This window comes from Gavia stellata, chromosome 20 (genome assembly GCF_030936135.1).
Source record: "Gavia stellata isolate bGavSte3 chromosome 20, bGavSte3.hap2, whole genome shotgun sequence".
Lineage (NCBI taxonomy): Eukaryota > Metazoa > Chordata > Aves > Gaviiformes > Gaviidae > Gavia > Gavia stellata.
The window spans coordinates 1,780,711-1,795,940 of NC_082613.1; the positions used below are offsets into that span (position 1 = coordinate 1,780,711).

Sequence of the window (15,230 nt, forward strand, 5' to 3'; positions counted from 1 at the left end):
GCCTCTCCTCCCTCCTCGGCCGCAGCCGCTGCTGTGGGTGACTTTCCTCCTCCGAGCGCTTACGCATGTCGCGGCGATGAGCGCGGCCGGAGCATTCCACCGGCGAGGCGGTTCTCCGCCGTGCTATAAGACTCTGCCCCTGGCCCTGGCCCGGGGAGAGCCGGCATCGCCCCCGGAGGAAGGACTGCTTGAAAAGCAGATGAGAAAACTCAGCCTTCCGTAACAGCCCTTACCCGTCTCTCTCTCTTTCTGCTTTAAAGCTGGACGGCTGGATCGGCACTGCTGCTACAGCGAGGAGCTCCAACCCAACCGGACTCTGAGGAACCCTCTCTGTCTCCCCAGGTTTCTGATCGCAGCGCTCGGAAGCCCTCGGTGCTATGCTGCTCTGCCACGTGCCGGATTTAAGGCGTCCATCCAAGGTAACGTACCGTCTGCTCTTAAGTTTGGGCGCGCGTGCTTTGGAAAGGAAAGGGAGGATGAACAAGACTCTGGGATTCTCTGGTCCTTTACCAAGTATCTGGGTTTCCAAAAAAGTTTAGAGTGCCTGTGGAGCACCCTTGTATTTGCTAGCTTGGAAAACTTCCCTTCTGCTTCCTGATCTGCAAAGGTCTTACCCCAAATAGTGGGGAACCAAGCGGGGTGAAAAGAGGAGGAGAATGAGGAGCTGCTTTTAGTACTGAAAGAGGGGAATGGGGTTCTGAAGGTACCACAAAACGGGTTTGGGAAGCATCGCTTGGGAAGGATGCTTTGTCACCTGGGATGGCAAGCGGAGGGCGATGGGGAGGCGTGTGGGGGTCAGCGGCTGGTCCCCGGTACCACCGTTGCTTTACCCCTGGGGCTGGGGAGAGCATCAGGTGGGAGAATAATTTCTTGCATCTACAACAGTAACAAATTCTGTAGCACAGCAGCAGCCAAGTTTGCTGCTTGCACCTCTGCGAGAGGGCGAGCTAAGGGCTCTTTGCGCTCTCTTTGCTGTAGTGGATGTTTGCCCCTCTCCTCCTTTTCCTGGCTGAGCTCGGCTCCGGCACCCAACCCACTTACCAATGGAAAGATGCTGTGACGAACGAGAAGCTGACCTGCCAGCAGTGCCCGCCGGGGACCTTCGTGGCACAGCACTGCACCAGGGACAGACAGACGGTGTGCAAACCCTGCCCGGATTTGCACTACACGCAGTACTGGAACTACCTGGAGAAGTGCCGGTACTGTAACGTCATCTGCGAGGAGAAGCAGGTGGAGGTGCAGCAGTGCAATGCCACCCACAACCGCGTCTGTCAGTGCCAGGAGGGCTACTACTCGGAGATGGAGTTCTGCATCCGGCACTCTCAGTGTCCACCAGGCTCCGGTGTAGAGAAACTGGGTGAGTACCTTAGCTGCAGCAGCCGTGTGCGTGCTTGTGAGGCTCTTGTCGCATCCCAAAATCTCCGCTGGAGCTAAAAATCAAGGAGAAATACAGCGGCCGATGATTGCCCATAGCCTGACCTGCTCCCTTTTTGCTCACCAGTGCGGTGCCGTCCTTGCTGGCGTGTGAAACTGCTCCTGGCCTCTTTTCCAAAGAGTGATTTATTTGGGTTTTTTTCCCCTTCTTTCACTTTGAAAACCTTTGAAATCCCCCAGCGCTGCGCTTAGACAGGACGCGGCAATCCCAGTTGCCTCCTTCACCTGCGGCAGCAGGCAGAGCCGGGCCGTGGCTCACCCGTCCCCGGAGCAGCGGCTCGCCCTGCCAGGGCTCTGGGCAGCTGGAAGGGCCCCAGCGGCTCCTGCTCCTCTGTCAGCTCCCTCCTCCTTGCAGGCAGGTAGCCAGGGCGTGGGGAATGCTAATTATCTGGGCCGAAAAGGGTTGCTAATGATGCAAGGGCAGGGCTGGTGGATGTGTGTAGCTCTGGGGCTGGGTTTTGCAGTTTATTATTGAGCAATTTGGAGAGGCTGTATGCAAAACATGAAATGGATACGTGGACAGGTTCCAAACCCATAAAATCAGCCTTGTTTCGATTCACATCTGGGGGAGATTCACAAGTCCGAGACTCCGTCCCCTGGCGAGATGTAAGTCACGGGAGATTTTAGGGGATTTATTTTTCCATTGTTTCCCCAGCATGAATTTGCCTGGTCCCTTGGTTGCTCCATTTGTATGTGTGCAAACTTTCTAAAAATGCAAATTGCCTCCGAGCATGTTTCCCTCTCGCTCTCCCCTGAATCACCGAGGGCAGAGCTCTGTCTGGAAACCACAACTGGGTATAATAAAACAGTGTGGGCAGCGTCAGCAAAACCAGCATGATCTTGCTTCGCACTTTGAAGTGTGGAGGCTTTTCAAGTCCTTCCGTGCACGACACAGACGAGCTCCAGGTGCCCAGGCCGGAGGAGAAATACCCGCTGTCTTCAGCTGATGCTGACGGCTGAGGTTCGCGGTTTAATTTTTCTGTGGGACGTGACTGTTACAAAACGCAGTAATGCAGCAACAGTGAATTAGGTCTGCAAACAACGTGGGGAAGCCCTTTGACATTAAACATCAAATTTGGCTGGAGGGTTGGCTGTAGGCCTGAGGAGCCGTGTGAGCAAGCTGGGGCATTTGAGAAGAAGCTAATCTTTTGTTGTTATTATTATTGTTTATTTACAAATTACTTCTTGCATGGGGAATGATGGCACCCCAGCCCAGCCATCCAAACCCCACAGCAAGGACTGAGCATCCGGCGTGGGTGGGCAGAGCCCTGGGGCTGTGAGCACTCGTGTCTGGACGGGGACGATGCGGACCCTGTGATTGCGGAGCGGTGGCTGCGGGGCGGTGGGCAGACCTCGCTGGCTTTCGGGTTGGACGGGTGCTTTGATCCCTGTGCGGTTCCTCTGGGGACGTGGGCTTTTGTGGATTTCCCGTTTGCAAATATTGACTGAGGTGGGTTCATTAGCTAAGCCAGCTAGGACTTCTGGTAAAGCCAACGTGATGGCCTCGAGTGGGTTGCGAAAGGTAGAAACCTTGTTCTTAACTAGATATATGAAAAGGAGATGAAAAGGGGTGTGAAATGTGCTCCTATCAGGGCCGTTCCCTCTTCTCCCTGAGAATGTGGAAGACACCCTGGTGCAATCTGGCTCGCGTGGCACCGTCCCTGTGAAAGAGCGGCGGGTCTGGCCCGGAGCCTGGATGGCTTCCCAGCAGCGCTGCAGGAGCGAGAAGAGCTTTCACCTTCTCAGTGACTTTTACTTTCACTTGGCCAGGAGCCTCCTGACTCTGCCGTGAATCGAAGGGCTGGTTTGGCACTCGGCTTACCCGTCGTCCCAGCTGGTGTCTCCTACCCAGGAGATGGCCCTTTTCAGTAGCAGATGAGATCTCCTCTTGCGTCTGGAGGCTGGTGACAATTTCTCAGCACATGTTGAATGCTTTGGCTTGGGAGATGGCTGGGGAAAGCATTGCTGTTTGCCCTGCAAGTGGATGCTTCCCAGGGGAGCTGCAGGCAGTGTTCATTTCCAAAACATCACCCTCGTGCTCGAATAGTGTCTGGCACTCTTTGCTCCTCCAGCATCGTCCCCAGCTCCTGCCTCTGCTCCCTTGACAGCTTGTCACCCCGGGCTGACGGTCCCATTGCCTCCCCGTGTGCAGGTACCCCCTTCGAGAACACCCAGTGCCGCCCTTGCCCCCGCGGCTTCTTCTCTTCCTCCAACTCCAGCACCAAGCCGTGCCAGCCGCACCAGGACTGCGAGCAGCAGGGGAAGGTGACCAACGTGCAGGGCAACCAGTACCACGACACCCTCTGCACCTCCTGCAGACCGGGGAGAAGCAACAGCACGCAGGGACCAGGTGAGCCACGGCTCTGCGGGCGCAGGGGGGGATGCCGGGACCACGATGCTGCCAGGGCGAGAGCGAAATTTCTGTGAAACCTTTTCCTACGTAGATGCAAAATGAGGTGAAATAGCTTGTCAAAAGTATGGAGTGATCCGTAATTAATAATAATTACAGATAAAATATAGTCTGTCTGCCTTCCTCCCCCTCGAGGGTCGGTCCCGTAGGGCAAGGGCAGGGTGCAGGGCTTAAGCAACAGCCACTGTGCAGGCTCCTTGCTCAGCGAGAACAAAGAGCTGGCAGTGAAATCCCACCGGTTCTTACCAGGGACTGGGATAACTGGGGATACTGGGACACGAGGACAGTTTTGGCAGCCATTCGGCTGTAACTGACAGCTCGCAGTGATAACCGATGGCTGGCGGTCATGTAAACAGACACGGTGTGAAGGGCTGAGCCACCCCGCTCAGCTCCTGGCGTGCCTCCTGCACTCGCTTCACCCGGGCTTTCAGCCCATTTCCTAGGAAGCTTTTATTGCGGCCGCAGCCTTCTCTCATGCAGGTTGAATGGAGCAGAGTCCAAGGTACATCGGAGGCTCGATGGAGAGTGGATTTTGACCTGCTAGGTGAAAAAGTAGAGCCACAGTGTCAACTGTGTCACCGTGATAGTGCAAACGTAGCGTTGAGCCTCCGTGGAGGCTGAAGGTTGGTCAGGAGCTGCCAGCGGGCACAGCTAGGGCAAAGGAGCCGGGGGGAGCGATGGGCTGGCTCTGGGGTGCTTTGTAACACGCACTCCAACAAGTTGGGGGGTGAGAAAGGGACTGAGAACCATCTCAAGGGCCTGATGTCAGTTGAGGTGAGGCAGGCAGCCGTTCCAAACCACCCGCTCTACCCTGAGTATTCAGCCAAGATACACGGGGGACAAATTCAACGTGAGTGATCTGGGTGCTGGTGAACCTGCACCCTTGGAGTTCCAAAAAAAAAAAAAATCAGTCGTAGAGCCATAGAACAGCCCAGGCTGGAAGGGGCTTTGAAAGTTCATCTGGTCCAACCTTCCGTGGGAAAGGGAGCCTGGATGAGATTATCCAGCACCATGTCCAGCCACATCCTGAAAACCTCCAGCGATGGGGACTCCACCGCGTCCCTGGGGAGGTTGTCCCAGTGAGTGACTCTTCTCACTGTAAAAAATGAATTTCTTCCATCAAGATGAAGCTTGAGCTTCAATAAGAGCTTCTCCTCCCTGGTGACGCAGCGAGGAGGCTGTTCCCCCCAGCAGCGTGCGAGAGGAGCTCTTGCCTTTCCGTCCTCTCCTGGCGCAGCCAACGCCGGGCATTTCTCCTTCCAAAGCCTGACTCACGCCACGAGCTCCTTGCCAGGAGCGTGATCCCGCCGGAGAGAGGAGATGGAAAGCTCTGTCATCAGTGGGACGCAGTCCCGGGGAGGGGGGCGGTCAGGTGAGAGCAGCGTCAGCAGCATGTGCGCTGCCACTCGTTAGGCAACAGCACCCGCGGCCAGACCGGCCTTTCAGCTATTTATAGAGTGAGAGGAAGTCTGTGAGCAAGGGGAGCCGAGGGGTATTTTTAACTCCAGTTCATCGTGATTTCATCTGGGAGGCGTGCAGGCACCTGTCTTCCTCCCTGCTGCAACCGCAGTCGCAGGAGCCATTCAATATAAACCCTGAGTCTGCAGGAGAGGCAGAGTCTGGGCAAGGGAGCCCGACCCACCCCACTATAACCAGTGAAACCGTTCCCAGTTTACAATGGCACAAAATGGGGCTAGCCTCTCCTTGATTGAGTAATTGTTTGGCCTTGATCTCTCGCAAATTCTTTGTGATTTCATTCCTGACGCTGGATGCGCTCCAGCAGCGCTTTAACCAGCTGGGACCGGGTCTGTCCAAAAGCCCTGGTCTGGGCTGCACCTGGGGCTTGTCCTGTCCCGAGATGTAAAAATCTGCATGGGAAAATAGAAACTTTCAGGAAAAATAACATGTGTAAATACTTACTGCGATTACTTCAGTTTTTCTGGAGTTTCCCTCTTCCCCTGTTCCCTGGCAAGGAGCAGCATGGAGAAGGTATATTTACTTTTTTCAAAATTACAGGAACTCTTACACGTTGCCAAGTATGGGATGGGCTGCTGCTGGGAAATGCAGCCTGTGGTGAGGGCTGGACCCAGCCTTCCAGGGCAGTTGGCTGGCAGAGGTGGGCTTTGGCCAGTTAACAGTGCCGTATTTGGTGCTTTCCTCCCTTTTCTTCCTTCCAACCTCACTTTTTCCACTTGCAAAATGCTTATTCTGACCTGCTGTTCCACTGCACACCCTCCGGCAGCACGAGCCGGCTGCCCTCCCTCTTCCCCCTTGACTTAGGCAAAAGATGAGCCGCTGCAAGACGGATGCTGCTGCATCCTCGGGCAGGGACTCGCGCTCTGCCTGGGCAGCCGCGTGCGTGGGCAGAGCTGGGCAGGTGGTCCCCAGCTCACGTTCATGGATGTATGTGGCCATGTGAGCTAAAATACCCTCCCGAATCTGGAAGATGGGCTGTGAGAGGCAGGTTTCCTGGCAGGGCTCACTGGGCTGGGACCCCTGGTCTGAGCCACGGCCGGAGAGCAGTGCCCAGGTGAGGACGATGTCATAAAATCATAGAATGGTTTGGGTTGGAAGGAACCTTTAAAGTCCATCCCATCTAGTCCAATGTCTTCAACTAGATCAGGTTGCTCAGAGCCCCGTCCAACCTGACCTTGAATGTTTCCAGGGATGGGGCATCTACCACCTCTCTGGGCAGACGTCCCATGGAGTAGGGCTGTGACCTGCTCTCCTGGTGTCCCACGGTCACCTTCCCTTTATCCTCCGGGCGGTTTTCTCCCAGCAGCTCTAGGAGACGACGACTGTGAGCAAGCCATGATAGACTTCGTGGCATACCAGAACATCCCCGCCAGAAAGCTGAAGCGTCTGCAGCAAATCCTGGAGCGCTCGCCTAGGAAGCAGGCGCTGGGGACCAGGGCAGCCATCCAGGAGAAGTTCAGGGCTTTCCTCACCCACCTCAAAGAGGGGCACTACGAGGTCACCAAGGAGCTGCTGGACGCGCTGCGAGCTGCCAAGCTCCACTCCATCGAAGAGAAGGTCCGCAAGCGCTTCCTCCTGTACTGAGAACATGAACTGAACTTTTTGAGTGGTTTTTTTTTTTTTCTTCTGTGGCTTCATTAATTTATTAACCTTTCCAAACTTAACTTGAAATGCAGTGTAGAGATGAGCAGTGGGTCAGAGCTGAAGTGTGCTGTGGCAGCTGCGGTGGGTCCCGCTCTGCGTGCGGCTGTATCGCTGCCTCTGGGGTGGGATGCTGTGAGCAGCAGCATCCCTGCGCCAGCGGCCGGTGCAGCTCCTGGGACCTCCCTGGCTGCTGGCCGCTGATTTTCCAGAACTCAAAAAGGGTCAATATTTTATCAGAAGAGAAACATGCGGCCAGGGTCAAGTTTTCTGGGGAAGAACCCGGCTCCTCCTTTTTAGACAACTGTCTGGGTTTGTTTTAAACTGTGTGGGTTTGGTTTTGTTGGGTTTTTTTTTAGTTATTTAACAGTATTCGCCACAGAGGATTCACTTGCGTTTGTCGTGCTTTGTTTTGAGAAAGGAGTTTACTGCTGAGACGCACGTTGGGTGTAGGATGCTCCTGAAATCACTGGTACAGCCGGCTTTAAATTTATTTCTAAACTACCTGTTTTTATACCATGTGTGAGAGATGTTTTCTAAAGAAAGAAACCAAAGAAGTTATTTTATTATACGATTCTCTGTCACCAGAGTCCTTTCCTAGTCTCATTTGGAGGAGAGAGGAGGTGTTGCGAGTCCCAGACTATCATCTACTGACTCCGCTTACCCTTGCCCACTTTTTGCGCGTGCTTCACCCCATGATCACACAACATCAGCCACCCACATGACACAATAGCCCACCGAAACCAGCCTCCGTGAGCCACAGCAAGGCTGCGTGCGAGCGGGACGTGGCCTGGCTGCGTTGGGATTTGCAGCCGGTGCGGGCAGGGCAAAGCTCACGTCTCTTGGGTCATCCAAACCGTGTCACCCTGAGCCCCAGGTCTGTCCCCAGACCTGACCGGATGCTGCGGCGAGCAGAGAGGCGCTTAGTCAGCCAAGAGCCGTGCCTTGGGGCGCTTGTGCTGACTGCAGGCGGATTTTTTTAAGCCTTGCAGATGTCACTGAGGGAAGTCAACAAGGATGACCCTCTCAGGCATTTTCCAGCCTGCAGCGATAATGACACAGAGCCTACATCTTCTGCTTTGAATGAGTTTGGCTTTTTTACAGCTCTTTTTTAGCTGAGTAGTTGCCAGGAATAGTTTGTGGTTCAAAAGAGAAGTATTGTCCCCCAACTAGGAGCTGTTAAGAGCGCTCTGAAACATACACTACATGGAAGTGCCCCCACACTTCCCCCGTGCGAGGAAGGCTGACATAACCGAGTAGAAGAGGGGATTTTAACCTCCCCTTGCTGCCCACAGACACGTCCTGGCCTCTTCCTGCTGCGATGACAAGTTGTTCATTCGTGGCAGGCTGGATGAACGGGGCTGATCCGGGGGCAGCGCTTGCCTTTTCGTTGCTCCTCGCTGCTCCGGAGTCCCTGGATGTCTGCTCGCACCTGCCTGGCGCTGCAGACTGGCAACTGGCGATCCCAGACTGGCAACTGGGGATCCCAGACTTGCATCCGTCTCACCCCGTTTTTTGGCTCTGGGGATGAAGCAGTTCAGTGACCCCAACATTGCCCTGGGTCAGTTCAGCCAGGGACAAAGATGCGGATGGCTGACAAGCAGCGGAGGGGACCTCTCGCTCACACCTCTGCATTGAGCCAGGACTGATCCTGGCAATCCCCTCGCAGCTTTGTCAAGCCTGGCCTTGAAACCCTACAAAGGGGCTGCACGAGGGCCGTAACTCCCCTTTCCAATGCTCAGTTATCACCACATCTAATCTCTGCCCTGCTGAGCTGCTTTCTTCCAGTGGGCTGCAGCTCAGTCCCCAAGCGTGGCTTACTCCGAGTCCCTTGGCAGCAGCGAAGTGCCGATGCCACGGTCCGACAGCAGCTAGGGCAGGAGACGAGGAGGGTTTCCATCACAGCACTGTGAGGAACGTGCTGCAGCACCGTGCTTTTCCCCGAGGCAGAGTGCAAGGCAGGACACCCAGCGCTGATGGGTGGAAGCCTGGAGCAGCCGGAGTCTCCGACGTTGGCTGCGGCTCCTCGAGGGATTCCCGTCCTGCTGCGTTGCAGTTAGTCCTGACTCAGCACTAAGGATTCGGTGTCCTTGGTTCTAAAGGAGAACAGGAACGGAGGGTTGTTAGTGTAGGAACTGCCTCCCAGTCTTTGTCCACACCATCCTGGCTTCTTGAAATACGTATTTACCGGGAGAGTCATGGGGGAGGGTGGGAAAATGAGAGTATGATTGGCAAGAAGCTGACAATCGTTATCTTGGGTGCTGGTTTAGTTGGGTGATTTTTCCAGAGAAAGAGGTGCCTGTTCTGTGTGGGTTTTGTAATAAAAGACCTCAGTCCCGAGCTGGAAGTGGCCACGGGGCACTGTGGCTGGGCTTGGGGTCTTGGGACACTGCGTGTTGTCCTTGGACCTTGTTGCCCTTCTCACCAGTACGACAAAACCCAGGGTGCAGGCTGGAGGCTTCCATCAGCCGCGCGGCGAGCCAGAAGGCAGCCAGCTCCGGCCCCCGGGCTCCCGGCTGAGCTCTGGCTGCTCACCGGCAGCTTCTCGTGGCTGCGACGTGGCTGGGGGCTCCATGGGACTCCAGGTCCGACCAGGCACTGGCAGAGGTTAACGCAGAGCGGCTGTGGTTCTGTGCTCATCTCCCCACGCCAACACGCTGAGCGATGCTAGAGCCGGCGGCTGATAAACGCAGACTGGGCAGCGATCCCCCACTTCTCCCAGCACACGTCCTCCCCGCTGGGCCTGCCCTGGCCCGGAGAAGAGCCCAGGAAACATCTTTCCTGCTGAATGCCAGCGCAGAGGAAGGGTCTTTTTGTTTTTCTTTTTGTTTTGGGGGTTTTATTTGACATTGTGAGTGCTCTGTCCCATCTGGACGTCAGTCTGCACAGATCCTTTGACCATTCAGATAAAGCAAATGCAGCAGCTGCTTTTGCAGGCTTGCTCCCACCCAGGGGTTTGCAAGAGTTCAGGTCCTACCGCTGTGGCTCTGAGGGGCCAAACCCCCCCAGGTGTAGGTGGTGCAAGGGTGAGGAGAGCTGCCCGGCTCCTTCCCACCCTCCTGAGAAGCGACGCCTGGCTGAGCCCCCGTGGCCCTCCCGGCACTGACCGTGGGTCGACCGTGTCCGACCCCTCCTCGGAGGGGAGACGATGGGTGTCTGTCACCCGTGTGCCAGATTGCAGAGGGGACCACACGCCTCAGCTCACCGGAGCAGGAGAGGATGGTTAAATAACCGGGGATTGCCCAGCCTGTGTCAGATGAGCTCTGCGCTGCCAGGCTTCCACGGCCAGTGCAACCAGGACCGAGGGTCTGGGGAAGGCGGGCGATGCCCTGCGCCATCCGGCAGCTCCCCAGCTCGGTGCTGCCAGCGTGACTTGCGCTTCCAGGACCTCTCGAGAGCACCCACGTGTTATCTTGCGCTGCTGAGGTGCTTTAGACCTGGCGGTGGCTCAGTGTGCATTTAGGTGCTGGTGTCTTCCAGCCCAGCGCAGGCAGGTTGGAGCGTCCCTTTGGGAGCTTTCCAGGCAGGCGATGTTTTGGGCACCGGTGCAGTTTGCAGGCTGTTTATTGGCAGCGCTAGACCTTTCCCAGGTCTCCCCGCTGCCGTAATCCGCAGTCTGCCCCCAACCTGGGTCCCCTCATGCTGAGTTAGTTGGAATTTCTGCACAGCAAAGTTTCTCCTCACGTGGGTTTGCAGATAATGTGACAGCGGGGGATCTTTCTGGTAAATATGGACCTTTATAACAGCATCCAAACATCCCAGCACGAGTCCTGCTCGGCTTCCAGGAACTGGGCTTTGCTGGAAAGGACTGTGTGAGCACCGTGCGGCGCTGACCCCAGCTCTCCCTGCCAGCCTCCCCTGCTCCGCTCCCCCCGCCTCGCACCCAGCCCACGGCAGGCGGTCCCAGACCAACCTCAGATTGATCATAAATTTAATCAGTTGAAAAGGTGAAATAACTGAAAGAGATAAAAACCCCTTTTGGTTTTCACTGAAGTTTCCAAAGCCTGGAGAGAGAAGAGGAACAGTCGGCAGCATGAGCTTCTTCCTGATAATTTAAATGACTGCTTTCCCTATAAGCTGTGGCCAAGGACAAGCACATGGTAACGTTTAAATGTGGATGTCACTCTCCGCCGGGGATGACTCAGATATTTATTACACGGAAGATAATTCTCCCAAATGCTATGAGCATTACATAAAAAGCCCAAGCCCACGCTGTTCTCTGAGCCGGGCTTCCCTATCACCCTGTGCTGTCAAATACTTAAAAGAGGGAAAAAACCCAGAAACCCACGAGTTTATTTAAAATGCTGAGGCAGGGCCACCCGTTACGTCTGTGCCACGGGCTGACTCCGACGCCTCTCGCTGCAGCCAGGTGCGGCAATGACTCGGGGTGGCTGCGGCTCCTCAAACCCACGAAACCGCCGTCGGCAGGAGCAGACTTGCTTGTCACGAGAGCGGTTCGGACACGTTACACTTCAACGCAACGCAAATACCACATGTGCTGGCCCAGTGCCGGAGGCTTTGAAACGGGGTTAGGTGAATGATTAACGTTAGTTTAAGGAGTCAGTGGGAGTTTTTCTGGTGAGGTCATACATAGCTGGCTCACGTCCCGACATCACAAATGAGGAGAGCCGGGATTGCTAGAGGAGAGCGAGGGGGGATTTTTCGAGGTGTGCAGAGGGATGCAGAGGGGTTGTGACCAGTGCAGACTCGCAATCCTGCTTGTCGAAACAGACTCCAGCCACCCTTGGCCCTGGGGTTACAACCTAGTCACAAGACAGGTAAATTCACTCTTCTGCCTGCATATTTCGCCATGTTTTCATTTTGCTAGAGGTGACTCTTCATCCCCTGCTCTCCCATGTCGCTCGGTGGTTGACGGTGGGCTGAACCCTCCAGACACTGTGGGAGAGGACTCGGGGAGTGCTAACACACCCAACTCGTTTGAATTCACCCATCACTATTCCAAAGAGGTGCTGATTTTATCTTCTTTTGAGGCGTGCATCTTTTCTTCTCCTAATTGTAGGTTCTTTCTTCTGTAATCCCCTGTGTTGCATGCCCAGGCTTTCCCTGCTGAGACTCGTCCCTCGCTGCTGCACAGTGTTATTTCTGCAGTGACCCAACGACGGGCCCGAGCTCCTCCGGTGCCAGTGCTGCAGGTGGAGAGTGCCAGCCGTGCCAGGGAAGCAGAGGTGAGACTGAGGAAGTTGGCAGTGCCCAAGAGCAGGAGCAGAGAGAGATAGCTGAAGGGTGCAGGGCAAACCAACCTGTGCTCAGCTCAGGGGTTCCTGAACTGGGGTGCCAGAGAACGTGACCTGAGAGAGGACCCCAGGCTTGGGCAGGGAAACGGGTGCCGTGATGCTCAGGATAAAGCCATTGCCACAACCCCCACCTGGTATCGCAGCACTGGTTTTTGCTCACACCGCTATTATTTTCCAGTCCTCCTTTGCTGCGGGAGGTCTTCATACCTGTTTGTTTCCATCTGAGCCTCCCACGGCTTTCAGGGGGTGAAGTCTCCAAACAAGCAGGAAAAGCAGAAGTTGCATCCCTGTTTTTACAGAAAACGGTTACTGAGGTGCACTGAGCTGCTCCATGTCACCAGCAAGTGTGCTGGCTGCACCGGGGCATCGAGCTCGGCTGCTCTGCCCGTGGCAGGTCTCCTCTGGCAGCACCCATTGCCCCGCAGCCGGGCTTCGGTGCCACCAGCCTCAGCCACAGGCGTGGGACCAGGGAGGTGCTTTTCTCCCATGGGGTCTCACCCCTCATTCCCCTGCCCTCGTTGCTTCCCCTCCTCAGTTTATAATTCCTGTTCCCATCTGTGTTCAAGGAGCTGCCTGAGAGTGGGCTGTCTCAAAGAGCAAGCGAGAGGAGGCACAGGCGGGCGACGTGCCCCGTTCCCAGCCTGGGCCGGTGGGACACAGGGGAACCGAGAGGTCAGGACCAGGCAGTGCCGCGGCGGCTTGGTGGCGGTTCGGCACGTCCAGTGAGGGGATGGGCCAAGTGCTCTTGGGCTGAGCGTGGCTCATAACCATTGATCCACACCTGGCCAGAGCCGGGTGAAACTCTGCCTCCTAATCACCCTTCCTCATATTTCTTTTAATGAAATGGGAATTTTTGCCTCGTGTTGACCAAAACCAGAATCTGATTGATAAATCCTTTCAATGAAAATGTAAAAACCTTAATGAAAGACATTAAGGAAAAGGAAACAATTTGGTTTGTCGATATTATTCCGAGTAAAGAAACTCGAACACTTTGGCAGCCTGATGACGCTAGAAGTGTTGCCGAAGGGTCCCTGCTTCAGAACCGCAACCGGCCTCGGGGGCAGTGTGGGCTGGGGGGTCGCTCCCCCCTGCCCCTTCCCTCCCTGCCTGCGTTGGTCCCCAAAGGCCCCTTCTTTCCCCCTTGTAAAACGTGATGAGCTTTCCAGGTTCCACGTTTCGAAAGTCTGCAGAGGTCTTTGCAGTAAGCATGTTCCAAAAAAGCAAATCATTGCTGCCTGCCGCTGAGTAAGGCGAGAACAGGTGACAGGACCTTTCATCCCTGATCTCCCTACATAGACTCAGTTATTCGGCAGTATTTAGTACCCAGCAGACTTGTTCAGACAGTGCTGTAGCACTGGCTCAATAGTTAAAACAGGAGCTAAAGAAACACTAGCATGAAATTGTCTTTTTTAACAAAACCTTGGATCCAGTTTCTTGTGGCGGTTACAGAGCACAACACTGTGGTTTTCACTTATTTCCAGTGTTTGCTTCTAAGCAAGTGTTGGGAGGACAGTTGTCCTTTACAGAAAAGCTTGCTTTTGGCCTGGGAGGCTTAAAAGGTCACTTACAGGAGTTGTTCCAGCCAATTGGGTCACATCTGAAGCACGTTTCTTCTGTTTGTTCAGCCGCTGTTTGGCTCCCCTGACTTTGCTCCCCACGTACTTAGCCTATAATGCTCAGGTCTGGGCACTGCCTCCTCTTAGCTTCAATAAAAATATAATATATTAGTAAACTTTCTGATGTCCTTTAGCTTACATGAGTTTTCTGGGAAACATGGTCAGAAAGCTTGGAATGACTACGGCTATTATATCCTTACACAACACCCTCACTGTTTACAACCGCAAGCACATTATGTATTATAATCTGGGTCAACACAAAATAGGAGTCTTCCCAAAACAAGTTTGCTTACCCTTTAAAAACAATGGCATTTTCCATCTTACACAATGTTTAGGGAGAGGGCTAGAACAGCCTGCTGTGCCTAAATGACTAAGCAGTATTGGCAGAGACCTCGTATTGCCATACGCATGCGGGGAGAATCAAGACCCCCGTTGCTGTGTGTGGTGTCCCCTCTCACCGCTCACCCAGGAAGAGCATCAGGCATCCAACACAGCAGGGGCCAGCAGTGTCCCGTGCTCGGTTTGGGGCTTTCCCAGCTGCGCTGAACACAGCGGAGCTCCAGCTGTGCCGTGACTGAGCTGTAACACGGGGGAGTGGAGCCGGGAGACATGATAATTTTTTCTATGGGAGTACAAGGAATGATGACTTCCCAGCTATCGCTACGAGGACATGAGCTCGGTGAGGGTGTGCGTTGGGTGGTCTGGGTGCTGCTGCTGAGTCTCAGGCATGGGAATGTAAGGGCATTTTTGGCTATGAAGTGTAAGGGACTAGATAAAGGTTTGGAGAGTTCAGATCGGCTTCAGGGACATGCTCCAATGTGCTTGTTCAGTCTGATCATACAGCTTCCCCGAGGCTGGTTTCTATTTCTGTCTCTCTACTTCCTTCCGTGATACTGGAGCTTGGTAGGCGATTTATTGGACTTCTCTTGGTCTTCCCAGAAGTTAAGACAAGGGCTCTTTAGTTGGGAAACTTGGAAGATAAGAATAGGAGTGTACATTCCCCACTTCATGACTCTGAACCTGAAAGAACAAATCCGCTCTGGCAAGATCAAACCCAAGTTCTTCTTTCACCCAGTTTCATGTGTCGGGCACTGACATGACGTGACGCAGCAACAACCTAGCCTGTGATTCAGCACCTCTTGTTTACAGAGATCTCCTGCCCCTTGATACAACAGTTGTACTCACGGGGCATTTACTAGGTCTTTCACAGTCTGTGGTGTAGACTATCCTGTGATCCTGCCTCTTCTCAAGGCGTGGAGATGAGCTGTCAAAATTTCCACCACGCTGAGGACATGTGGGTGCAGACTTGGGAGAGCTTAATCCTCGCAGAGGACGGGGCTGGGTGGGAGCAGTCGCGTTCCATGCAGCGGCTGTCCTTCCCCCTTGCCCAGGTGGCCA

The 15,230-nt window shown here is 54.6% G+C and overlaps 1 protein-coding gene across 1 annotated transcript; it reads left to right on the forward strand.

Annotated features, from left to right (window-relative positions):
* Positions 1-376: 376 nt before the first annotated feature.
* Positions 377-6,927, forward strand: TNFRSF6B (TNF receptor superfamily member 6b). Its single transcript, XM_059827300.1, has 4 exons — positions 377-419; positions 979-1,357; positions 3,587-3,784; positions 6,633-6,927. Exons 1-4 carry the CDS (start codon positions 378-380, stop codon positions 6,902-6,904), a joined length of 891 nt encoding a protein of 296 aa, XP_059683283.1. The 5' UTR covers position 377; the 3' UTR covers positions 6,905-6,927.
* The last annotated feature ends 8,303 nt before the right edge of the window (positions 6,928-15,230 follow it).